General features: G+C 42.7%; 1 protein-coding gene across 5 annotated transcripts in view; it reads left to right on the top strand.

Annotated features, from left to right (window-relative positions):
* Positions 1–27421, top strand: part of LOC109927921 (serine/threonine-protein phosphatase 2A 55 kDa regulatory subunit B beta isoform) — a 501083-nt gene that overhangs the window by 299285 nt on the left and 174377 nt on the right. For 2 of the 5 annotated variants that reach the window (XM_048603898.1, XM_048603900.1), the window contains exon 1: positions 5573–6203. The exons of 2 other annotated variants lie outside the window; for them this stretch is intronic. In XM_048603898.1, coding sequence (XP_048459855.1) covers positions 6134–6203 — 70 coding nt within the window. In that variant the 5' untranslated portion in view covers positions 5573–6133. Of the gene's footprint in view, positions 1–5288; positions 5361–5572; positions 6204–27421 lie in introns of those variants that run through there. One more of the 5 variants, XM_048603899.1, reaches the window with a different exon arrangement.

The raw sequence follows: 27421 nt of genomic DNA, 5'->3' as shown, positions 1-27421 counted from the left end.
CCTAGACCCTTCATCAGAAAAGGGTCTAGGCCCGAAACGTCAGCCTCTCTGCTCCTATGATGCTGCTTGGCCTGCTGTGTTCATCCAGCCCTGCACCTTGTTGTCTCAACTACACAGTGAACTGTTTTGGCCCCCTTATGTAAGGAAAGATGTACGGGTATTGGAGACAGTCCCCAGAAGGTTCCTGCTTTCTCCTTAAACAAGGATTTTCTCCCACTATGATCGACAGGGCCCTCAGCTCTGTCCAATCCATCTCCTGCAGTTCTGCCCTCATCCTTCCTGCTCCTTCCCAGAATGATAGTGTTCCCTTTGTCCTCACTTTCCACCTCACTAATCTCCGCATTCAAAGGACCGTCCTCTATCACTTCTGCTACCTCCAGCAGGATAGCACCACTGAATGCATTTTCCCCTCACCTCTGCTGTCAGCATTCTGCAGGGACTGACCCCTCCCTGACACACTGGTCTACTCCTCCATCATGTCCAACATTTACTCACTTCCTCCTGGTACTTTTCCATGCAATCGCAGAAGATGTGACACTTGCCCATTCATCTTCCTCCTCACTGTCCAAGGCACCAACACACCTTCCAGATGAAGTAGCATTTTACTTGTACTTCTCTCAATTAGTCTAGTGCATTCGTTGCTCGCAAGGTAGTTTCTTTTACTTGGTGAGACCAGATGCAGACCAGGTGATCGCTTTGTGAAATACCTCAACTCTGTCCATATGAATGACCCTGATCAACCATTTGCTTGCCATTTTAATAAATGTCCTTGCTCTCATCCTAATATTTTTGTCCTGGGCCTGCTGCAGTGTTCTTATGAAACACAACACAAGCTTGAGGATCAACACCTCATTTTCTGTAAGGCACTTTCCAAAGTCTAGTACTCAGAATTCTATACTTCGGAGCCTGCTGTCTGTTCTTGATTTTTCTTACATTCTCCCTGTGATCTTGTCCGCAGCCTTGTCATGTTTGTGTCTTACTTTCACACCTTAATTTACACCCATTTTAGATCTCTATTACTCTGTAACCACCATTACTGTCCCTTTGTCTTTTGTCCTCAGTGTCTACACTGTCTGTTCCCTTTGCCCCTCCTCCATCTCTGCTATGATCAAGGAGATTGTTACCAGTTTTCTTGTCTATGGCAAGTTTTGAATAGGCAAAAAGAGCAAATGGTAGCAAACTAATAATAGCATCAGGAGAGGTGCAGGTACATAGCGCCGGCTCTGTAGCTCCATTGCTTCACATGGGTTGAACTAACGGTTGATCAATAACGTCATCGTTTTCAGGAAAATAACACACCCAGAATAGCTTTGGGCATAGTTTGAAAGCCCAGTCTAAGCCCGATTTTTTTTACCCAGGACCTGCTGTAGGCTTGCATGGATTGTTAGATTACTACAGGAGTTGTGAATGGAGCTGACCTTGTCAAATTATCAGCATGCATTTCTGTGCCCGACCTGAGTTGCCTTTCACACAAGACTGAGCACCTGAAATGGAAAATCTTTCTTTTCCCAATACCAACATTGCTGAGAAACAAAAGTGAAACCAGAATAAGCTGGAGGAGCACTGGAACTTGGGTCACACAGACTGGTATATTTTCTCAGCTATTATTTGTGGCAGCTTTTCTTTCTATTTTCATAGATGAGCTGATTAAATTAATTGAATTCCTCCCACTTTAAACAAACTGTAATACCAAGTAAGAGACTATTTTCAGGACTAAGCCTGATGGAAACGAGGGGAGACATTAGCTCTGTGTATGGCATGGAAATTAAAAAGGCAGACCCACTGCACTTTTGCAGCCAGCATGGAAACCTGGCCATTGGCTCACTCCCACATGAATAAAATAGCAATGTAGCTGTGAGCTTAATATTACAGCCAAAAACTGTTACACTTGTTGGTTGGAGCAGTCTGCATAGTTGGCAGCAAGTTGCTCCACTCCCTTGCTCCAGCATTTACTCTTTTGGTGCCATTAGTATTCTAGGTGAACATAACCTCTCTCCAAACCAGTCAGATTTTCATTGGTGTAATGAATGTCAGCCATTGAAATAACTTCCCTGGTCTCAACTATCCTACCTGTCTTTGCATTGAGCAGTTATCATCTTTATCACTATCAGGGGGTCCATAACAGTCCCTAACACTGTAAAGATGCTAATTCCCACCAGTTTGTTTCTAAATCTTCTAGCATATGGTGATCTAAGTATAATACCAATAGGCTAGGAATCCAGAGACTCAGATTGATGCTATAGAGACATGGATTCAAATCCATCCACAATAGCTTGTGAAATTCAAATACAACTAATGGATCTGGAATGTAAAGTGAGTGTCAGATATGGTGACCTTGACAGCTATCGTTGATTATTTTAAAAATCCATCTGCTTCACTAGTGTCCTTTAGAAGAAAAAATTATTGTGATCCTTACCTGGTCTGACCTACATGTGACTCCAGACCCAGAGTAATGTGGTTGACTCTTAACTGCCCTTTGAAATGCACAAGCAAGGCACTCAGTTAAAGGACAGTAAATTACCTACTTGCCACAAAAGAATGAAAATAGTATACACAGTATTATAGATTTGCATCCTATAGTGTCTCCCAGTGTCTGTATACTTCTGGTCTGTTATTAATATGTTTGTTTGGTATGTGTATCTATGCCTATCTATTGACTGTTTTCTAACCTGTGGTCTGTCACGTATGGGATCCTGTTACCTCTTTCTAACTCCACCTATACCTATGTAGTTTTCTTTGAACAAGAGATAGCTCAAATAGTAGAGCTTTTTTGTATCATGAAAGGGTTTGAAAATTTAGATGTGGAGAAGGTGCTTCACCCTACAAAGGTGACCAGAACTAGGAATCATAAAGATAAGATAATCACCAATAAATCAAATGAAGAATCCAGAAGGAACTTGCTTATTCAGAAAATGTGGAACTTGCTGCCACAAAGAGTGGGTGAAGTGAATCACATAAGTTAAGTAAATGACGACACCAGGACTAGAAGGCTATGCTGTTAGGAAGAGAACCAGAAGGTGGAAGAAGGCTCGTGCATGTTACTTCCATAGATCAATGGAACAATGCTATACATTCTATATAAACGCTTATCCATTGCTCTGTCAACGTCCTATGACCATGCATAAACCAAGTAGGGTCAGTTTCTGTTGTTCCAGTCTTCTTTATTTTGGAAGGATTCCCAATTATTTCTGAGAGTAACATGGTTTTTACTCCATGCTTCCAGCCGCTTGTTTACCTCCTTGAGTGATTTGGTGAACTATGCTGATTTTCCCACAGGATGTGTTCATTAATCTGCATCCTCTTTTTTTTAATGTGTATATGTGCAGTGACTCAGTAAAAATATACCATTGCGCAAAAAACTTCATTCTATACTTTCCAGCACCAGGAAAACACCTATGTGGTCAGTGAACCAGTAACAAGCAAAGCCTGATAAGGGCAATGCTTACACGAAGAAAATGAAGAGAGAAGGTAGGGATTAAATAAAATTAGAATTGGAGGAGAAAATAAAGCACTCCAGCTCCCTTTCCTCCCCCTGCCCAGTGCTCATCTCTCCCTAAAGATGAGAGCGTTGGTGGACACAGTGTGTTCCCTCTCCAGGGATACCTGTGCTTGAACATAGCTGCAGAAGAGGGCAGGTGGTTGGCAGAGATGACCCCCTCCATGGCCCACTGCCTGGATCTGTTTATAGCCAAGACAACAAGGTACAGAGCTGGATGAACACAGCAGGCCAAGCAGCATCATAGGAGCAGAAAGGCTGACATTTCGGGCCTAAACCCTTCATCAGAAAAGGGGGAGGGGAAGGGCGTTCTGAAATAAATAGGGAGAGAGTGGGAGGCGGATAGAGGAGAGAATAGGTGGAGAGGAAACAAACAGGTCGAAGAGGCGGGGATGGAGCCAGTAAAGGTGAGTGTAGGTGGGGAGTTAGGGAGGGGATAGGTCAGTCCTGGGAGGACGGACAGGTCAAGGGGGCGGGATGAGGTTAGTAGGTAGGAGATGGGGGTGCAGCTTGAGGTGGGAGGAGGGGATAGGTGGGAGGAAGAACAGGTTAGGGAGGCGGGGACGAGCTGGACTGGTTTTGGGATGCGGTAGGGGGAGGGGAGATTTTGAAGCTTGTGAAATCCACATTGATACCATTGGGCTGCGAGCAGACCCACGAGGAGATCCTCCAATCTGCCCGCACCCCTCCGCACCCGGTGACCAAAGATCAGGACCATGGGGTGAAGTGCAACCAAAAACATAACGGTAGGTTCTTCAAATAACCAGAAAGGGAGTGCAAATGCCCACAACCAATATGCACATGGTGCACAGACTCCACATGCCACAAAATAAATAGTTGGGCTGGGAGTCCATAAACCACTGGAATCTGTGGTTATAAAGGCCTGCTGCGTGCAACACCCTCCACCCCAAATCCCCAAGGGAAAAAGGGAGGACTCCCGCATAGAGAACCCTCCACTGGGGATTCCCACTGCCAGTGGCAAACATCCTCTGTTTTTAAATTTCTGGACTAATTACCATGTATGCAACTATTAACGATCCCTGTCTTAGTTCTCCGTGTCATCCTGCATATCTCTTTTATCTTTTCCTAATTATGTACTACTCAGCAGTATATAGTTTACCATTGTGTAGATATTGTTCCTCCAACACACAGCTTTCCAAGTTCCACAGCAGTCATTTTGGAAGTAAGAACGAGGTTCTTTACCTCCATGAGCCTGCACTGCTATGCTGTTTGATCTTGATGTTCTTTATCTTAACTGCATTTACCTGCCTTGGTTGTGTATTTCCTTAAATTTCTTTGCGAAACATAAAGCTGTCAATCTAATTTTAAAATTTCAATTGACGATGAGAGTTTTTTTGAGGTAGAGAATTCCAAATTTCCTCGAATCCCAGTGTAAAGCTATGCTTCATGTCCACCAATAAATGACCTCTCTCTGATTTTTAATGTTATTGCCCCCTTGTTCTGGACACCCTCACTAGAAAAATGTTTTCTCTCTATCTGCAACCTTCAACCATCTCATACACCCCAATTCGATACTTGGTGTTGGGAAGGGGATAGTCTGAGCAAGCTGTCCCCTATTTAATCCTTTTAAACCAACTGTGTTCCTTTAACAGCAATCTCTCAGTGACCTGCAAACTGTGGCTTTGGTGGATTTTCTGAGGTACCTTCCCTTCCTCTACTTAGTGACAATGACCTGCTGCAGTGTTGGACAATGCCTGGCATCTGTTCACTGCCGTTCAGTGAGGTTTTAACTCTTGGCCAGTCCTGCTGATTAAGCAGCAGTAGGCTTTCTCTTTGATGAATGCTCGCTGGTGCACCCTGTTTCGCACCCAGCCTTACCAAGGGGAGCAGTTATAGGCAGCAGGTTCGACAGCGATGGCGGTGCATTCGCAATTCTCCAGTCTGTTGCTTCTGGTTACTGCAGTTTAGAACTAATGAGTGTGTGTGTGTGTGTGTGTGTGTGTGAGAGAGAGAGAGAGAGTGGTTCCGATGCGGTTGGACATTGCCAAGCTGTATGGGAGGAGCCTGTACTAATGCAGCATACGGCTCCGGCAGCAACGGAGGCCGCCTCATGCAGCACTGTACAGAGAGAGAGAGTGGATCAGCACAGGAGGTGCTGACGCATTTTGTCTGCCTGAAGTAACTACAGAATTTTAATCCTGAAATCTTCTCTCAGACGCCTGCTTGCTTCTTACACGCACTTACACCTTTAGATTGGGCTCTGGTCTGACTGATGTCAACAGACAAACTTCAAAAAAAAAGCACTGGAACAATTGCCTGAATATATACATATATATATATAGTTTTTTTTATTTGCACTCGAGTTTATTTTTTTTTTCTCTGTGTCTCTTATTTTAAGAGCCAGTAGACAAAAGGACACGCAGTGTACAGGTTACACCAGAAGCATGTCCTGCTAGTGGGGGCTCTTGGGGACTGCGGAAGGAGTTGGCGTTCCTGGTTTGAGAGTCTCCTCTTGATTTGGTGAGGGAAGCGCAGGCTTGCAGCGCGGTTTCCCCCAGTCTTCCTTCGGAGTATGTCGCGCCGTGCGAGCTGGCTGTTCCACCCGTACCACTAGGGCAATGGGATCGTGGATACCTGTCTGCTTCACTTCCATATCTCCAAGTATACCGGCTGTAAATGGAGGAGGAGATTGACACCCGCAAAATCAACAACAGTTTTCTGCGCGACCATAACTATGCAACTGAAGGTATTTTTTGTTCTTATTTAACCCGGGTCGTTTATTTAAATGTGGGTGCGGGTGATGTGACTGTCTTGGTCCTCTTTTCAGAAAAAAATGCTGTATTTTTTGATCACTGAGTCAAATGATTTTCCCCCAGATTCTTGACTATGACTTAAGGAGTGGAAGGCTAGAGGGCAATTGTAACTGATTTAAGATTGCAGTGTTGCAGGGACAGGGAATCTGTGGGTGAATTTTGGTTTAAAAATAAGACAAACTCCTCTGGGATGTTGGGTCCGCCAGAAGCAGAGCTTCTTTTAAGAAAGGGGGGGGGGGGGGGGGGGAACATCTTGCCTGAAATTGTTAATCCGCAGTTACGCGTCGGATTTCTGAGCACACATTGCTGATACATATCCTCGATCAAAAGGGAGGGTGGGAAAGAAAAAGACAAATTCCTTCATGATCTGTAAGGCGAACTGCAGTTACTCTATGAGCACAGATACCGGTTTATGTAACACGATGAACTCGACTGGCCACAGTCCAGGTGAGGTGACATTCAGTACGTTTTCCCCTTGCAGTGTGAAGTGTGCAGTGTGAAGCTCGATTTATTTCTTCCACTGATGGTTACTGGCATGATGCAGGTTTTTCTGTTTTAATTTTCAAAAGGTTTAGGGATACACCTTTGCCGAGAAATTTGACTTCAGCACATGAATGCTGTTTGATTAAAGGTCTATGAATACCCACAGACAGCTTCCACCCCCCCCCCCCCCGGTCATGGTGTAATGATTTCAAGGAAATTCTTCAATGGCAGATTCCAAAAAATGGGTTAGAAAACGCCCCCACCCCCCTCACCTCTTGAAACTTGATTTGTCTTCTATCTTTAACGGCAATATTCTAACTTTTGACCTTTACACGTTGACCTCGTAAGCCTCTAGCATGAGATTCTCTTGTTTCTTGGCTCAGTTGTCAGGTGCCTTTTATTTGTACCGACACTCTAGCCACACTGTTCAGCGAATTTGTTGCTGCAGTTTAACAGTGGAACTCATGGCGGTGGGGGTGTCGATTCTTTTTTTCTACAACGAAAACCTCGCTAAATTGAAAGGAAGTATGATGTTCCCAGGTTTCCTCTGAGGCCCAGCTCTCAGACTGAGTTGAATGAGGTGAGGGGGGTGCATCTAGAGAGCACAGTAGACTTGTTGCCAGTGAGGATAGGGGTGCTCATGTATTGAGAAACACCCTCTCACGGAGCTGCACTTAGAATAGTCTTTAATGGATTAAAACGTTATTGTGGAATTTTATTTCCCCTGGCTGACATGACTGGTTATTTGCAGATGCTAAATTCCTTATGCAGTCCTTCTGGTACAGTTCCTCTATATAGGCAGAGCAGCAGAAAGATTGGGTGTCAGTTATATTTGCAATCGCATCAGATTTTTTTCAGGCTCAAGCGATTAGTAATGACCTTGCATTTTCAAGCAAGTATATTAAGGAACTGTCTTTAAAGCATATTTGCATTATAGGGCATGTAGATATATGAGAAATGGAGTCAAGGACCTGTACAAATTAAATGTTAGAACCCCTACAGTATGGAAGCAGGCCATTTGGCCCATTGAGTCCACACTGACCCACCGAAGAGCATCCTCCCTATCCCTGTAACCCTGCATTTCCCATGGCTAAACCTAGCCTGCATATCCCTAGACACTGGGCAATTTAGCATGGCCAATCCACTTAACCTGCACATCTTTGGACTGTGGGAGGAAACCCTTGCAGACACGGGGAGAAGGTGCAGACTCCACACAGACAGTCGCCCGAGAATTGGAATCCGTGGCACTGTGAGGCAGCAGTGCTTACCACTGAGCCACCATGTCACCCAACACTAACGAGTTGCTGCAGGTCACTATGGAATACGTTGAAACAGAACCAGGACGGGTCTGGGAAGGGTCTAGGCCCGAAACGTCAGCCTTTCTGCTCCTATGATGCTGCTTGGCCTGCTGTGTTCATCCAGCCCTGCACCTTGTTGTCTCTCGTCTGGGAAGGACTGCTGTCTTTACTAAGGCCCATCTCGGGGATTTGCATCGTCATCAGTCCACAGCCTGGGCCTGCTGAGAGAATGCTTGGAAGGGATTGTGAATCCACAGCAAGGCCCATCCTGCTCTTTCCCTTTATTTGGACTGCTTCAGAGTCATTAGGAATAGTTTGTACAGAAGAAGAGGTGAATGCAGTTGGAGGCCTTTGCAGGTGACTTTTTCAGTCCTCTGAAAAAACTGACTGTCCATTTGGTTTGCTGCATGTCTGATCATTTTTGATGGTGATGGACATCCATCTCTGCTCAGGAGGAAAAAATGGCGCTCCATTAAAGGATTGAAGGTTTGTTTATTGCTGAGCCAGGATGGAAGGTTATGCTGATGTGGTTAGATAAAGGAGGTTTGTGTCAGGTATGAATGTTAGCATAGATAGTTGGGCTGAATGGCCTGTTTCTGTGGAGCAAACTTTACATAATTCTGTGTACATGCCCTTGAAAGTTTTGAAGCTCAACCAGCCAACCACAGTCTAAATCTGCCTATTTGATGGAAAATGTGGGATTAGCAGTGAATAAATAATGGGGACAATTCATAAGATGGCGTGGACTGCAACTACATTCTTCCATTGCATTACTTTAATATTATCACTTTTCCAGATGGTTTCTCACAATCTTTGAATAAAACAAACAGTTAAATGTGCAATCTCAATTGTTTAAAGTCACAATGATTAATACTGCAGAGGGCTGACAATCCTCCAGGATTGACCATTAGTCTCCAGGAGGTGAATGAATCTCCAAATGCTGCTGTAAGCAATATGTTTGGATAGTCTTGGATGTGTTAAAAGTGTATGTTTCTTTGTTTTCTTTGAATCCATGCATCATTAATGCTGGAAATCTTACTGATAGGGTATAAATTGACAGTCAAAGACCATGCACGTGCATAATGTGGAATTAGTTACTTTCCAATTGGAGTGGAAAATCATGGCTATGTCAGGGAGAATAACCAGCACAAAAGTGGGGACAGGAGATTGGAGGTCCAAGTTTATGACTGCAAACCTCCAGGAGTATATTTAATCTGAATTTCCAACCCTAATTGTGTAACTGTATGTCAGTGCAAAGTTGATTCTGGCTTGATTCCACATTTATTGCCAGTGGAGAATGAGTGGGTTTTATTTAACATAAAGTTATCAATTTAATATGTAAATTCAAATACTAAGGCTTTTGTTGGCTTTGACCCTTGAGTTTGAGCAATGACCCAGGATCTTTTTTTATTGCCCAGTTCTCCTTAAATGAAATCAGGAAGGTCAGGAATGATGATTTTTATATAGCATGTAAGAAGTTTTTATCTCTGATTCTTTTCTATGTTTAAAAAAAATCGCTGAATGGCAACCTGCACCCCTGCCTTTCCAATGTCTCACATCAGCTGAGCTCTAAAAATGAAAAAGTCCAAAACTTCAGGGTTAAATTTTTGGAAACCCAGCCTTCTAAACTGGCTTCTTGAAGTTTGGACTGTGCCAAGTCACCCAATAGTTACTACCATAATGCCTTATTTAAGTGAGGGGTCAGAACATCTAGGACATTTGACTGCCCTTCCCTGTAACATTTTTTTTAAAAATGTGAAAGTGTTCTTAAAGAATCCTGCAATCACATTATTGAATCTTACACCATAGAGTAAGACCATTTGGCCAAGCTTGCCTGTCCTGGTTATTTACAAGTTCTATCTGTTTTGTCCCATTCCTTTGCCCTTTCCCCACAGCCTTGCAAATTTCTTCTCCAAGTATTTATCCAATTCTCTTTTGAAAGTTATTTTTGGATCCGTTTCCACTGCCTTTTCAGACAGTGAATTCCAAATTATAGCAAGTTGCTAGGTGAAGAAAATACTTTTAACCTCTGCTTCTTTTTCTGAATAATTTAAATTTGTGCCCTCTGGTTAGTGACCTTTCTCCTACAGCAAATGGTTCTGGTGCGTAACCTGAAGAACAATAATAGTCTGTTCTCATACTGTAATAAATTTTCCCAAGAGACAGCTTCAAGAGAATAACATAATTTTATTTCATGGTTACAATATTCTGTCTTTATAAAATAGCAATGACTTGCTCTATTAAGAGCTATTAAAACCAAAAAAGAGGGAATGGTGACTATGTTAAAATTTAGATCATCATTCAGTTTCTTTTGTTAGTTGGTTTTGGAGTAGGACTAGCATAAGCTTTCCTGAAGGATGGATCTCTTTTAAGCTAGTGCTTCGAGGTTTGATGGAGATCCTGCTGAGACACTTAGTGCATCGGCGGGATGTACAATAATGATGTCTCCGTTGCAGCCTTCAACGTTTCATACCAAACCCCTTCAATACATGAAAAAAAATGTTGCTTGATGTTGAAATATACTTCATATTTGTGGATTAACTGAGTCCAGTGTTAGGGATTAGCCTGACACAGGATGACAGAAGCAGGGAACGAAGAGAATTTTTGAAAAAGGGCAAATCAAGACTTCTCTCTGCTCAGCAAATGAGTGTCATTCTCTGCAGTTCAGTTTGTTTGATGCAACAACTCCAGTAATTTTTGATATTTCATTTGGTGACAGGAAACCTTAAAACAATTCAAGATGATGAACTCAGGGCATGGTTGGGAACATGAGACTGGGATATTGTAGCAATTACAGAAATATAGCTCAGGGACAGACAGAACTGGCAGCTTAATGTTCCAGGGTTTAGATGCTATAGGAAGGATAGAAATTGGGGGTGGGCAAGAGAGGAGGGAGAGTGGCGTTTTTGATTAGGGATAACATTATGCCTGTACTTCGGGGTGGTTTTCCTGGGAGTACTTCCAGGGAAGTTACTTGGGTGGAACTGAGAAATAAAAAAGGGATGATCACCTTATTGGGAATGGCCCCCCTTAATAGTCAGCGGGAAAGTGAGAAACAATTTATAACGAGATCTCAATTATTGGTAAGAATAAAGTTATGAAGCAGAAGTCGACCCCCTTCTGAATAACTAAAACCAAAACACCTGGAGAACTTTGCCTCATATCTGTTAAAGGAAGTGTGAAAAGTGGTATAACTTGCCTCTCAACCCCAATCTGTTACTTGCTCTATAATCAACAAGTAACAATTTATTTATCTAACTCTAACGTGAACAAATTAATAGAACTACTAACAAACCGAACAATTCTCCCTCGACTACTAACTATTCCCGAACAAAACAAAACCCTAATTTTGAAGCTGTTCCAATAAGTACAAGTCCCACTTAAACCAAAGTAATAAGAAAAATAATTTAAAGCACAGACGCTCAAAATTACAGCCAGGATAAGTCACCTGGAATGTTCTTTGCCTTCTCTGCTGTTCTCCAGTCAGCTACACTCTTCTCCATCCAATTTCTCTACCAGGAACACCTTTCTCCATCGAATTCTTGTATCAGGAATACTAGCTAAGAGTGCCGTAGTACCTTTATTTAGATGATGCTTCCTCTGAGAGCTTAGAGATTTCTGTGAGAGCCAGTGATTTTCTCATTCTTTAAAGCTGATGGCTGTTGAGAGCTATTCTCTTAACAGATGGCAGTTGCTCTCACACCAATTTTCAAAAGCCCTCTTCTTTTATACCCTTGATGACCTTTCTTTACAATAGGTCTGGTCCTAGGATGTCAAAACCATCAAATTTAAATTTAATTGGGTTTTTGGTATCCAGGGCCTGCTTTAAATTGATTGGCTAAATTCAAAAATCTGTTATCTTGGTAAAAATGCTGCTTTGCCAGCTAACAATACAGTCTTTTGATACAATGTTTCAATTTTAAGAGCACTCTCTGCATCTACTGCTGACATTTTTTAAAATCATCTTTTAAAGGGATCATGCACTCTTTTTCCCCCCTATTATTTTATAAATGTCAAATTCTAATTCCCTGCCTTCCTGTCCACAAATACTCTACCCAACTTTGCAGCAATATTAGGGTGGTGATGGTAGGGGATTTTAACTTTCCAAACATAGACTGGGATTGCCACAGTGTTAATGGCTTGGATGGAGAGGAATTTTTGGAGTGTGTACAAGAAAATTTTCTGATTCAGTATGTGGATGTACCTATTAGAGAAGGTGCAAAACCTGACCTCCTAAGACAGGTGACTGAGGTGCTGGTGGGGAAGCACTTTGCGACCAGTGATCATTAATTCTATTTGTTTCAAAATAGTGATAGAAAAGGATACGCCGGATCTAAAATTTAACGTTCCAAATTGGAGGAAGACTAATTTTGATGGTATTAGGCAAGAACTTTCAAAACTTGATTGGGGCGGATATGACCAGGCAAAGGGACAACTGGGAAGTGGGAAGCCTTCAAAAATGAGCTAACGAGAGTCCACAGACAGTATCTTCCTGTTAGTGTCAACGGCAAGGCTGGGAGGTGTAGGGAATGCTGGATGACTTGAGAAATTAAGGTTCTGATCAAGAAAAAGAAGGAAGCATATGTCAGGTATTGACAGCAGGGATCGACTGAACCCCTAGAGGAGTATAAAGGCAGTAGAAGTATACTTACGAGGGAACTCGGGACGGCAAAAACGGGACTTGAGATAGTTTTGGCAAATAGGGTTAAGGAGAATATGAAGGGATTCTGCAAATACATCAAAGACAGTAGAGTAACTAGGGAGAGAATAGGGCCCTTAAAGATCAGCAAGGCGGTCGATGTGTGGAACCACAGGAGATGGGGGGAGAAACTAAATGAGAATTTTGTATCGGTGTTTACTCAGCAGAAGGATATGGAAGCTAGAGAACTCGGGGGAGTAAATAGCGACATGTTGAAAGTGTCCATAGTACAGAGGAGGAGGTGCTAAATGTCTTAAACTGCATAAAGGCAGATAAATCCCTGGGACCTGATCAGGTGTACCATAGAACTTTGTAGGAAGCTAGGAAAGTGATTGCTGGACCCCTTGCTGAGATAGTTGTATCTTCAATAACCACAGGTGAGGTGTCCGAAGACTGGAGGTTGGCTAACGTGGTGTTACTATTTAAGAAAGATGGTAAGGAAAAGCCAGGGAACTATAGATCAGTGAGCCTGTCATCAGTGGTGGGCAAGTTGTTGGAGGGGATCCTGAGGGACAGGATTTACATGTATTTGGAAAGGCAAGCACAGATTAAGGATAGTCAGCATAGCTTTGTGCGTGGGAAATCGTGTGCCACTTACTTAATTGAGTTTTTTGAAGAACTAATGAAAAGGATTGAAGGCAAAACGGTGGACCTGTTCTATATGGACTTCGGTACGGCATTCAACAAGGTTCCTCATGGTAGACTGGTTACCAAGGTCAGATCACGTGGAATACAGGGAGAACTAACCATTTGGATATAGAACTGGCTCCAAGGTAGGAGACAGAAGAGTGGTTGTGGAGGGTTGCTTTTCAGAATGGAGGCCTGTGACCAGCGTTGTGCCACAAGGATCGGTGCTGGGTCCGCCATCTTTTGTCATTTAAATAAATGATTTTGATGTGAATAAGGAGGTATGGTTAGTAAGTTTGCTGATGACACCAAAATTGGTGGTGTTGCGGAGAGCAAAGAAGGTTACCTCAGTGTACAATGGGACCTTGATCTGATGGGCCAATGGGCCAAGGAGCGGCAGATGGAGTTTAATTTAGGTAAATGAGAGGTGCTGCATTTTTGGAAATGCAAATCAAGGCAGGGCTTATACAGTTAATGATAAGACCCTGGGGAGTCCTGCTGAACAAAGAGACCTTGGAGTGCAGGTTCATAGTTCCTTGAAAGTAGAGCTGCAGGTAGACAGGATAGTAAAGAAGGTGTTTGGTATGCTTGCCTTTATTGGTCGGTGCATTGATTTTGGAGGTCATGTTGCGGCTATACAGGTCATTGGTTAGGCCACTATTGGAATACTGCATTCACTTCTGGTCTCCTTGCTATAGGAAGGATGGGTTGGAGGCTTTTAACTATAACAAGAGGCTGAATGGCTGGGACTATTTTCCGTGGAGCGTCGGAGGCTGAGGGGTGACCTTATAGAAGTTTATAAAATCACGAGGAGCATAGATGGGGTGAATAGCCAAGGTCTTTTTGCCAGGATAGAGGAGTCAAAAACTAGAGGGCATTGGTTTAAGGTGAGAGGGGAAAAGATTTAAAAGGGTCACTGCACCTGAGACAATAACTCTGCTTTGTCTCCACAAATGCTGCCAGACCTATTGAGTTTCTCTAGCATTTTCTGTTTTTATTCCAGTATGTCTTTCCTTAGAAAAGGGCCCAAAGCTGTTCACAGTATCCTTGCAATGGACTGCCAAGTGCCTTGTATGGTTTCAGCAATGCCTCCCTACTTTTATATTCCGTTCCCTTCTGAAATAAAGGCCAGCATTCCATTGCCTTCCCTATTATTCCCTATAAAAACCTGATATTTTTCTAAATTATATTCCATCTGCCGAGTTTTTGTCCTCTCGAGTAATCTATCTATGTTCCTTTGTGGACTCTGTGTCATCCTCACCACTTGCCTTCCTTGGTTTTTTGTGTCATTTATAAACTTTGTCATAGTACATTCACCTTCCTCATCCAAGTCATTAATGTAGATTTGTAAGTAATTGTAGCCCCAGCACTGACCCCTGTGACACTCCAGTAGTTAGAGGTTGCTACCCTGAAAATGCCTCCATTATCCCAACTCTGTCTTCTATCTTTAATTATCTATCCATGCCGATATACACCCTTTCTATGTAACCTAACTGTACCCTATCACACCTCAACACCTTGGGCTCTTTTTAAGTAGTGAGGTGAGAGTGAATGCCCTTGTTACCAAGGCAGCACTGGCTAAGTATCACATCAAGGACACCTCGCAAAACTGTAGTCAGTGGGATTTGGGGAAAACTCTCCCCTTATTGTATTCATAGCTGCCACAAAAGAATGAGGTTGGGGTTTTTAGATCCTAGGATGTGACAGGAGGAGTTCCTCAGAGTAATAACTTAGGCCCAATCATCTTTAAAAGCAAAACACTGCTGATGCTGTAAGTCTAACATAAGAACAGAAAAAATACTAGAAAAGCTCAGTAGAGGTAGCATCATGATGCTAGCAAAAGGTAGCATCAATGGGGAAAAAGTTCATGTTTCTAATCGATGATTTTTCATCAAAAACAACTACCTTCTACTGCTTCATCAATTAACTGTTTCATCATAAGGTTAAAAGTGGGGAAGCTCGCATCTTACTGAACCAGTACTCGCCCACCTGCAGCAAAGTCTGGACATCATTCAGGCTAGGTCTGAGAAGTGGCAAGTTCACGCAAAGTATTGAAAGGAATGAGAGTCTCTGGGTGGCTACATCAGGGCCAAAACTAGTGTGTATTTGTTGAGAAGGTACCATCTCTTGACTGGACTTTAATTGGTCTCATCTTGTTGCACTGTTTCATGAAATCTTGCATTGAAAAGTTCATTGACAGTGAATCATGGCTGAATGATGAAGTTACATCATTGAAGAAGAGCTGATAAATATCATCACTGCTCTTCAGGAGCCAGATAATGACATTTTGAACTTTTGTACCATTTTCATAAGTTGAGGATGAACAGAGATATGAATCATCTGGGGATATCAAAAGACTTGCATGGGGATAGTAAAATATTGCCTACAGTCATTGCAGACATTGTTCCTTGGGATAGAACATTTGGAGCTAGGAATTTTGGGGCAAAGTCTGTGGATGCTGCAAAACATCTGTTCTGTCTGAAAAGGCAATACTTATGGATTTTATTATCAAATGTTGTCATTTCTGACAATGTTCCTAGAAAACTAGGCAAGGTTAAAGAATCTTCTACGTTTTCATGCAAAGGTAGAGTATTGTTCTTATGTGGCTGTATTGCTGAGGGACCTTGTTGCAGGATCAGAATTTTATGTGACTTGGAGACAGAAAGAACTGCAAATGCTGGAAGCTAGCGTCAAAAAATGTGAAGCCGGAAAAGCACAGCAGGTCAGACACCATCCAAGGAACAGGAAAGTCAGCGTTTCGGGTTGGAATTTTACATGCTGTCTAATCATTTCCAATCTGACCGATCTCATCAGGCTTAATCTGTCTGTTGATGGTTGGAAGATCATTATGATTGTCTTTAAAAGCTGAGAATATTGGTACTTCATTACATCTTCAGTGGCCGCATGTGGCGATTGTTTCTTGGCACCCCTTATCTCACAAACTGACATTGCTGTCGGAATAGATGAAGAATTCTGCTGACCCTGGCCTGGAGAAAGGTTAGAGAGATCTTGATGCGCTGCATCATAGACTGGGGAATCACGTACTGCAATATTTTCTTCTTGAAATGTTGTAACTAGGTCAGGTAGTGACCTATTCTGTGAGCAAGCTTGAACCCCCACCCGGGCTGTGTTCCCTGTCTGGGAGCTTCTGAAGAGTTGGCTCATCCTCTTTAATTATCACAGGATGAGGCACATCATGAAGCTGGGGCACTTCATGACAGAAGAGCATGCAGTCATCTTGATATGAAACTTCAGTTGTTTGGTAATGTTGAAGTAAATCTTAGCATTATGTCATTCAATATTCCTTTATTCTTGTATTTCTGGAGAGACTGAAACAATATCTCTCAAATTGGAATGTAGTCATCATCTTGGTTTTGAGTATCAGCTGTAGAAGCCCTAACAGTACACAAGCCTGCCAACAAAACCAGGAGATGCTTGTTCTGTTCTGCAAGGCTCATTAATAACCCCACCTCGACCGCATCTCTCGCGTTTCCCGTACTTCAGCCCTCACAATAACAACAAAGACAGAATTCCCCTCGTCCTCACGTATCACCCCCTCAACCTCTGGATTCAACGCATCGTCCTCCGCCACTTCCGCCACCTGCAATCTGACCCCACTACCAAGGACATTTTTCCCTCCCCACCCTTATCTGCCTTCCGGAGGGACTGCTGTCTCCGTGACTCCCTCGTCCGCTCCACACTCCCCACCAGTCCCACCACTCCCGGCACTTTTCCCTACACCTGCCCCTACACCTCCCCCCTCACCTCCATCCCAGGCCCCAAGAAAACCTTCCACATTAAACAGATGTTCACCTGCACATCTGCTAATGTGGTATATTGTATCCGCTGTTCCCGCTGTGGCCTTCTCTACATTAGGGAAACCAAGCGGAGGCTTACAGCCTGCTTTGCAGAACACGTAAGCTTGGTTCATGACAAACACCTACACCTCCCAGTCATGAACCACTTCAACACCCCCTCCCACTCCTTGGACGACATGTCCATTCTAGGCCTCCTCCAGTGCTACAATGATGCCACCCGAAGGCTGGAGGAACAGCACCTCATATTTCGCTTGGGAACCCTGCAGCCCAATGGTCTCAATGTTGACTTCACAAGCTTCAAAATCTCCCTGCCCCTGACCTCATCCCAAGACCAGCCCAGCTCATCCCCGCCTCCCTGACCTGTCCGTCTTTTCTCCCACCTACCCGCCCTTCCCTCCCCACTGGCCAACCTCCATCCCAACTCCCTACCTAACTCACCTTTACTGGCTTCATCCCCGCCTCCTTGACCTGTCCGTCTCCTCTCCATCTATCTGCTCCTCTATCCACCTTCTATCATCACTTCCCCCTCTCTTTATTTAGTTCAGTGTCCCCTTCCCCTCCCCCATTTCTGAAGAAAGGTCCAGACCCGAAACGTCAGCTTTCCTGCTCCTCTAATGCTGCCTGGTCTGCTGTGTTCATCCAACTCTGCACCTTGTTATCTCAGACTCCAGCATCAGCAGTTCCTACTATCTCTCATTAATAACCTGTTGCCTCAGAAATAAAGTAAAAGGTAAAGTTACCAGTCCTACCAGATCAAAGGGTCGCTCCCTCCTCGGAGCGAGATGACTGGTGGTGGTTTAACCTGAGGGTCACTACAGCTCAGGTGAGGAAAGAGGTTGAGAAGGAAAGTCCTTCATCATAAACTCGGCCGGAGTGGGAATTGAACACTCACTGTCGGTGTCACTCTGCATTGTAAACCACTTGTTCAGGCAGCTAAGCCAAACTGCTACAGAGCAACTGTTAAGTGTTGTTTCCAGGACTCTGCACCTGATTTCTAATGGATGAAGGTGTAGTGTCTGACCACTCTAAGGTGCCAGCCAGTCAGTAATGGTTGCCTCTGTGTCTAGATGAAATTTAGGGTCACAGTTCTTGACTTTTAAGGTAACTGAGCAAAAATCTTAGTCCAGATAGTTTTTCGGTCAATTGCAAACCATTAATACTACAGCACAGGTCCACTATGTATTTTTTTTATTGTTCAGTTTGTTGGATTCTCCATGATTCAGGGATCGATTTATTTGACTTGCCTCAGGTGATCTTGAATTACAAAATTGTTGAAATTGACCAATTCTGCCACAATGAAAGCATTGGCTGCCCTTGCTGGACAGTCTCGTCATCCATATTGCATCACTGCACCAGCATTTCAAAACAGCTTTCCCATTTTTTCCCTGACTCTGGGGGAGTTTTGGTGAGCAGGGAGAATACCTTTGGACCTAGTCAACTAATGGGCTCAGTGTGAGCCTCAGCATTGCCTCAAATTACATCCCAATTTTGTGCTCCTCACTCTGCCTGCCTTATATGCAAGACTTCATATTCTAAACATAAATGCTTTTAGAACCTGCAGGGAATCAGAGTTTGTCATCGATGCTACCGACCACTATTTTATCTTAAATACACTCAGCCTTCAATGTACCCTAACCACAAAACCTGGTCAATTCTAATGTATTATTAAGGACTTTGCTGATTTCCCCTGGCTTCTGGGACTCGTAGTTGAACTGCATGTATTCAGTAGCAAGATTCTTCCTCGAGCTAAAATAGGTGTGGAGCATTGAAAATCTGCTGAGGTCTCATCAAAACATTGTCTGAAAAGGACATCTAATTTGTTTGATATTTAAATTTGTTTACTGTGTAATTATTAACACTGTCTAGATTATTTAGTAAATTGTGTCCAGTCATTACATCTAATATTGTGTGGTCTGAGTTTTGCAAGCATGTGTTACTTGAACAAGGTCAACACACTGCCTGCTGTGGACAGTCAAAGGGACATGTTGTTTGATAAATTCCTGCAAACATTAGGATGTATGGCTTACATGCCAGAAATCTCACATACCACATTGCTCATTTGTATTTTTGCAAAATGTATTTTTGGCTTGTTGGCAGCATTCTATTAGTGGAGAATACCAGTTGTGTGATTCCTGTAGCAAAAGTAACAGTGTGAGATGGCTAGCTTCATTTGTTGTTGAAATGTTTTGAGACACCTTATTCTTTCAGGATAATCTGAGGTAGATTCGACCATGGTCAACACCAAAATAAACAGGTAAAAGAAAATTCTGATAGGTCTGGCAGATCTGTCTCCTGATGGACTAGGGACTGCTCTACACAACAAAATCATGTGCTGCTTTGAATTTATTGAGTGTGTTTTTTCTCTTAAGCAAGGCTAGCAGAACTAAGCAGTGCTTTCCACTGACTGGTATTTTAGAATTAATTCGTAACAATTTACTTTTGCTGCTTCAGTGTTGAGGTCTTCAGCCAAGTTTAATGGGTGACATTGTTCCTGCTGAATCCTCTCTTACAAATGCCTCTCTGTCCTAGTGTTGTGCTTTGGCTTTTTCATGTCTTTGGCAACAACCGCTTGCAGAATTGAAATGCATGTGAATCTGAAGAACTTTCTCTGGTAGATAGGTCGATGTTTATTGATGTGTTTGAAATTCCAAGATATTTTTCCTTCTTTGGCAGACTCTCCCAAATATCATTCTTTCATGTGAATCAGATATACAATATCAAATTATAACAGATTCTCAATATGAGAAGTGGGTAATTCATCATAACGTGAACTGTAGCTATTAATATTAACGCACTATGTAAATTGTTCAGTGAAATGTAATGTGGTCTCTTATGGATGGAGGGAAGAGCAGAATATTTTCTTTCAAAGAATTTGCACATGAAGAGGCTATTTTCCCAATAGGGCCCTGAAGGTACAGGATATTTATGCTGTGCAAGAGCTTCCTTGCTACTTCACCTCACCCTATCAGTGCAACCTTCTACTTGATTTCTTTTGTAAAACCAGAAATGGAAAAGATGAGCAGGTCAGCTCCCTTTCTCATGAATAGAATAAATGCATTTAGGGAGAGGCTGGATAATCATATGAGGGAGATACAAGTCAAAGATTATGTTAATATAGTAACTGTATATACTGAGCAAGGAAAGGAGGAGGCTCCAGTGGAACAAATAGAACATAAGCAGTAATTCTTATGTTTCTCTGTGCTACACTCTAAATTATAATAGTAGGTTCCACATTCTAACCACTATCTAAAAGGAAAAAATTCTTAATTTCTCCATGAATTTATTATCCACCAAGTGATACTTGCAGACTCATGTTTTGGATTCTTCCAGAGTTTGAGGCATCAAGCATTCACAATTTTGAACTCTTTTACTAGAGAAAAGAGCCACTAGAATGGAGGTAAGTGGAATGCAATAGTTATGTTACTGGACATAATAGCCTAGTGGCCTGAATTGATGACTCAGCAAATGTAAGTTTATATTGCAGCAGGACAAATTGACAATTTTAATTAAATGTAAAAAAGAAATTGAAAAGTCAGAACACCCAATTGATTTGGGGAAGGAAATCTTACCTATTCCAATCTCTGTGTGCCTTCAATCCCACTCCACTGTGGTTTACTCTTAATTGCTGTCTGTAATAGCTAGTTGCATCGAGTTGGACTGGAATAGTTCAGAAAGGTAGCCCACCCTATCTTCTCGGGTCAACTTGGGATGGCACGTAAACGTTGGCCTTGCCAACTCTGCCAGGAATAAAACCTTGGTTGTAACTTCTAACAAAAGTGCTGGTAATTGCTTGAAATATAGGGGAAAGAATGTAGGAATAAAGGGAATATTCTCCAAAACAATGGGTTGTTTCCGTAGATCTCCATTGGGCTCTCTGCTTCTCCATGCTTTATAATGACTTAAATGAATGAATGGACAGTTGTATAACCAGGTTTGCAGATGTCAGTAAGCTAGGACACACTAAGTATTGTATATGGGAATGAAAAACAACATAGGGAAAAGGAATGTTAGGTAGATTAAGTGAATGGGCAGAACTATAGCACACAAAATTCAAAGTGGGAAAATTATGATGCCATGCACTTTTGAATGAAACCAAACATGCTTTTATTCAAGAGAGAATTGAAACAAAGGGGGAAGTGTAGTGACATAAACAGAAAATGTTGGAAAAGCTCAGCAAGTCTGGCGGCATCTGTGAAGAGAAATCAAAGTTAACATCAAGTGACCATCGAGTGACCCTTCCGCAGAACTGAAACATTAACCCTGATTTCTCTCCACAGATGTTGCCAGACCTGAGCATTTCCAACAATTTCTGTTTTGGTTTCTGATTTACAGCATCCACAGTTCTTTCAGTTTTTATTGGGGAAATGTAATGGATACATTATTAGTTAACATTGTGTCAGTTGTATAATTTAAATTGAACAAATTATTTCATTAAAATTTGCATTTGTGTTACCAAAGTCAGTTACCTGAGGTGCAGTGACTGCATTAGTGACAAACATCCACCTGTTTAGCTGTGACCTCTCCAGTCCAGAGAATTGTGTTCAGGGTGATGGCTTTTTTGTGTATAGAAGTGTGTCAGTTTTTTTATTTACACTTGTTGCTAACTAATGCCAGTTTCGGCGCTATGATGTCCAGGAAAATAGTGCTGTAACACATTCACTTCCTTTATCAATGTATTAACGTATGTTGTAAATAATTATGTCCCCAGCACTGATCTCTGTGGCACGCCACTAGTTACAAGTTGCCACCCTGAAAATGTCTCCCTATCCCAACTCTGTCTTCTACTAGTTAGTCAGTCTTTAATCTAAGCTCATAAACTACCTCACGTTGTATGGGCTCTTATTCAGTAGCCTAACATGTACTATCTTATCAAATGCCTCCTGGCAATCCAAATATATTACATCCAGCACTTCCCTTTATTTATCCTGCTTGTTACCTCCATGAGCTACAAAGGGATATAGACAGGTTGCGTGAGGGATCAAAAACATGGCGGATGTAATGTAATTTGAGGCATTGCAAAGTTCCTTACTCTATAAGGAAACATAGAAAAGCAGAACATTTTTAAATTGTTAGAGACTGAAATTTTTGGTATTTATAGACACCTGGACTCCCATGTACACAACCACAGAACGTTAGCATTTGAATCCAGCAAGGGAATAGGAAAGCAAATAATATGTTCCTCTTTATTATTAGATGATTAGAGTATATGAGTAGAAGCTTTGCTGTAGTTGCAAAGGGCCTTGGTGAGATGTCATCTAGAGTCGTGTGAAGAGTTTTAATCTTATCTAAGAAAGAATATATCCACTTTGCAGGAAGTGTGACAAAAGTTCCCTAGACAGGTTCCTGAGATTGGGGAATTGTTGAAAGTCAGCTGGGCCCAGCTTCCACAGAACTTGGAAGATTGTGTCTCAATGAGATGAGCACTCTTACAGTTCTTGAGGGGTTTGATAAGGTAAATGCTGGGAGGATGATTTCACTGGCTGAACACTGACTAGACCTCTGACTCACTTTCAAATAGAGCATGGCCAGTTAAATGTGAGATGAGAAATTCCTTCATTCGAAGCTGTGAATCTTTCAAAATTTTTAAAAATTATGCACTATTGGGATGTGGGCATCGGTGGCTGGGCAAGCATTTATTAAGTGTTCTCAGTTGCCCTTGAGATGGTGGTGGTGAGCTGCCATCTGCCATCCTGAGGAATTCCTGCAGAGATGTCCTGGAGTTGAGATGTGCCAGGTACGACTCTAACCAGAAGAGAGCTTTCTCGTGATTCCTATCGATTCCAGTTTTGCTCAGATACCTTGATGCCTTACTTGGTCGAATGCAGCCTTTATGTCAAGGGCTGTTACTCTCACTTAACCTGGAGAATTCAGTGCTTTTGTGCATGTTTGAACCAAGGCTGTAATGTAGTCAGGAGCTGAGTGACCCTGGCAGAACCCAAACTGGGCATCACTGAGCGGATTATTGTTGGGCAGGTACTGCTCGATAGTGCTGTCGATGATGCTTTCCATCAGTAACATCATTTTACTGATGATCAAGACTAGACTGAAGGAATGGTAATTGACCATATTAGATATGTTTTGCTTTTTGAGTAGAGGACATACCTGGGCAATTTTCCACATTGTTATTTAGATGTAGCTGTACCATGACAGCTTGGCTAGGGTCATCAAGCTCTGGAGTACAAGTCTACAGTACTATTGCATGCTCTTGGCACGCCTCTTGCACTCTTCATTGACCAGGGTTGATCCCCTGGCTTGACGGTTGTAGTAGAGTGGGGTATATGCTGGGATTGTGAAGGAGTATGATTCTTTTGATGTTGATGGCCCTCAGCATCTCATGGATGCCAATCTTCAGTTGCTAGATCTGTTTAAAATCTGTCCCATTTAGCACAGTGATAGTGTTATACAACACGATTTAAGATAATATCACTGAAGGCGGAATTTCATTTCCATGAGAACTGTGTGGCGGTCACTGTTACTGTAATGGACAGTTGCATCTGTGACAGGCAGGTTGGTGAGCATGAGGTCAGGTACGCTTTTGCCCATTTCTGGTTTCCTCACTACCTGCTGCAAACCTAGTCTAGGAGCAATGCCCTTTAAGACTTGACCAGCTCATTTGGTAGTGCTGCTACTGAGTCAGTATTGGTGGTGGATATTGAAACCACACACACATCCCCTCCCGCCAACATCCCCCCCCCCCCCCCCCCCCTAGGGTGCATTCTGTCAATGCCTCCAAGTGTTGCTCAATAAGGAGGAGTACTGATTCATCAGCTGAGGGAGGATGGTATGTGGTAATCAGCAGCAGGCTTCCTTACCCATATTTGACCTGATGCCATGAGATTTCTTAATGTCCATTTCTTAATCTCCTCCCTAATTGTCCTTGAGAAGATGGTATTGAACTGCTTTTTTGAACCTCTAAGCTTGATTTGGTGTAGGTGCACCCACACAAGTGCTAGGAAGGGCATTCAAAGTTATTGACACAATGACACTGAAGGAACGGCAATGTTGTTTCAAGTCAGGGTGATGTGTGGCTTGAAGCAAAACTTGCAGGTTTTGTCCTCTTGTATCTGCTGACCTTGTCCTTCTAAGCAGTAGTGATTGCAGGTTTGGAAGGTGCTGTGTGAGGAACCTTGGTGAGTTGTTGCAAAGCATTTTGTAGATGGTACACACTACTGCCATTTGTGTGTCAGTGGTAGAGGGAGTAAATGTTAAAAGTGTTGGATGGGGCGCAAATCAAGCGGGTTGCTTTGTCTTGGATGGTGTCAAGTTTTTTCTGTGTTGTTAGGATTATCCAAGCAAATGCAAAATATGCATTCATACTTCTGACTTGTTCTGTTGATGATGGACAGACCTTGGGAGACAGGAGATGAGTCGCCCACTGTAGAATACCTAGCCCGTGACGTGCTTTTTTGGTTACAGGATTTATGTGACTTGTCCAGTTCTGTGTCTGGTCAGTAGTAACTGCCAAGATGTTGTTGTGGGATTTCAGCAATGGTAATATCATTAAATGTTAAGGCTTGAATAAAACCTTTCTTTTTATGCCTTGTGTTTGTGATCAAGAATCGCTGCTGAAATATTGATGGAAATAGATTACTTAATGACTTTCAAAAGCATATTGGCTTCATGGACTAAATGCCCTCCTTCTGTGCTTTAGCCCGTTGATGATTCCATGAGTTGAGCATGTGCAGGACACCCTTGTCTTGCTATCTGTACCCCCTTTTACTATGTGTTTATTTTTGATAGGTTGAAATACTGCTTGATTTATTCACAAAGCACTCGCATTAAATAAAATGTCTTGAACGATTCAGGATAATGTATCATTGAAATTACTGACTACAATACAAGTTTACTGTCGCAATTATAGAACAGTCGATTCCTAATAGTATAATGCCTACATGCCCCAGTGAGTCTGTTGCAGTGCCTTTCAGATCAATAATGTATAAGAGCAAAATCTCCTCAGATACAAGGACATCACAGAAAGCAACTGACCTATTTTCACAACAGCGATGGTGCTTACAGTGCATTCACATTGGAATCTAGATGCATAGGTTTGATGGTATACAAAAAATTTTAATCACTGCATAGGACAGATCAGTAAAGCAGTGAACATTACAAACACTCAGCTGATCAAGCAGCAACTGTGTTCAGATGAACAGTAAATGGTCAGTGTTCCAGGAGCTTGCCCTCAGACCCCACTACTGAGAAGGTGGGAACAGAGACCAGCTCGCAGGAGTGAAAATACTGGCTGTATGTTAGTCACAGGATGCTGTTCCCAGCACCATCTACTTTGGGGAGACAAGTTCATGATCTGGGAAGGCCACCTGACCCTTGAGACAGGCAGTTAGGCTATAGACCATCATTAAAGATAAGGTAGAAGGCAAGCTGGAAGGCTGTTATGGTGCAGCGGTAGTGTCCCTGCCTCTGGCTCAGAAGATCCAGGTTCAGTTCCACCTTCCCTGGAGCAGTGTCAAAATCGTGTTCGAACAGGTTGATTAAAATAGCTAGAAGGCAATCTGGTATTTTCCAGTGGCCCCAAATTTCCTGATATCATAAGGAGCATATTGACAGCCTGGAAATAGGCACTCATCAGCAGGCCTTGGTGCTAGTGCTGCTGACAGGCATGTTGACCTTTATTGCAGGGCAATTGGAGAATAAAATAAAGAATCCTGCTGCATTTCGATGTTGCTATTTTCGGTGCAGCGTTGGTCTCCGTATTTAAGGAAAGATGTACTGGCATTGCAAACAGAACAACCAGGATCCACTAGGATGATATGCTGAACAAATTGGGTCGATATTCTGTGGAATTTGGGAAGACAAAGTGATCTCATTGAAACATGATTTTGAACAGGCTTGGTAGGGTAGATAGGAAGAGTTTCAACTGGTTGGGAACTTAAGTACTAAGGAATGATCATTGAGGGCCAAGATGAAGAAGTACTTCACTCAGGGTTGTGAATCCATGGAATTCTTTACCCCAAAAGGTAACGATGCTTGATTGTTGAATTGAATTAGAGCTGTGATAGTCAAAGCTTTGATGCCTCAGACTTGGGGGACATAAGGGAGTGAGCATGAAAGTGGAATTAAAGCCCAAAATTAAACATGATCACATTGAATGGTGGGACAGATTCACCGGGCTCTGTGATCTATCTCTGCTTCTATTTATTGCATTCATATGGTGCAGATCCTTCCTGTTTCGTCGGTGATATAAGCCAAAGACCGTACAAGAAAGGATGCCAGCCTCCCAGTTGTCTTCTCCTCTGGACTGCAGCCAGGTGATCCTCTGAAGTTGAAAGGACTCAGATTGGCCCTCCAGTGTCAAACGCTCGCTCACTGACCGTGCATAGGAAACCTGGTTCTATGTCAATTAAGGTATCCTACCTGAAAGTCTTTAATCAGTTCCCCTGGAGATGTTTTTTCTGATCCAGAATCAAATCCACTTCCTATCTCCCGACTCCGTTGGACAGCTTTACCCTGATGCTTTCTTGATCAGTCTCCATTTTCCACCATCAATGAACGTGGGCTTATCGAAAATTCCACTGCCCATATCCCCTTCATCTATCATCTCTGTGCTCACTGGCATACGTTGATACTTGGCCTGGTAATGCCCAGATTTTAAAATCTCAGGTTTGCCATCCCAATTTCAATAATGTCCCACTCTAAAGCCCTTTGAGATCTCTACACTCCTCAGAACCTTTTCTTTGTGTTCTTTCATGGTTCATAGGGTCACTGGCAAGGCTGGCATTTGTTGCCCATTGCCCATGGCTTTCCTAGACCATTTCAGAGGGCAGTTAGAAGTTGACCACATTGAGAATCTGGAGTCACATGTAAGCCAAACCAGGTAAGGATGAGAAGTTTTCCTTCCCCCAAAGAATGTTAGTGGGCCTGATGGGTTTTTGTGACAACCGATAATAGTTGTCATGGTTACCATTACTGAAACTAGCTTTATATATCCAGATTATTGATTGAATTTACATTTCGCAGGTGCCCTGCAGCAGTTTGAATCCACATCCCCTGATCATTGTCCTGGGCCTTTGGAAGAGAACCCCTACACTACCTCTATGCCACCACTGTCCCCCATCTTAATTAGTTGTCAGCAGTCATTGTTTATGATGCCTTGGTCTTGAATCCCGGAATCCCCTTCCTAAACATCTCCACCTCTAGCTCACACTCCTAAAGATGCTGCTGGAAACCTACCTCAAACCAAGTATTTGGACACCCCATCTAAGCATCTC

Source organism: Rhincodon typus, chromosome 12 (assembly GCF_021869965.1).
Source record: "Rhincodon typus isolate 14 chromosome 12, sRhiTyp1.1, whole genome shotgun sequence".
NCBI classification, from domain to species: Eukaryota; Metazoa; Chordata; class Chondrichthyes; order Orectolobiformes; family Rhincodontidae; genus Rhincodon; species Rhincodon typus.
Note: the sequence above shows the minus strand (reverse complement) of the source record. Positions and strands in the feature narration are given on the sequence as shown.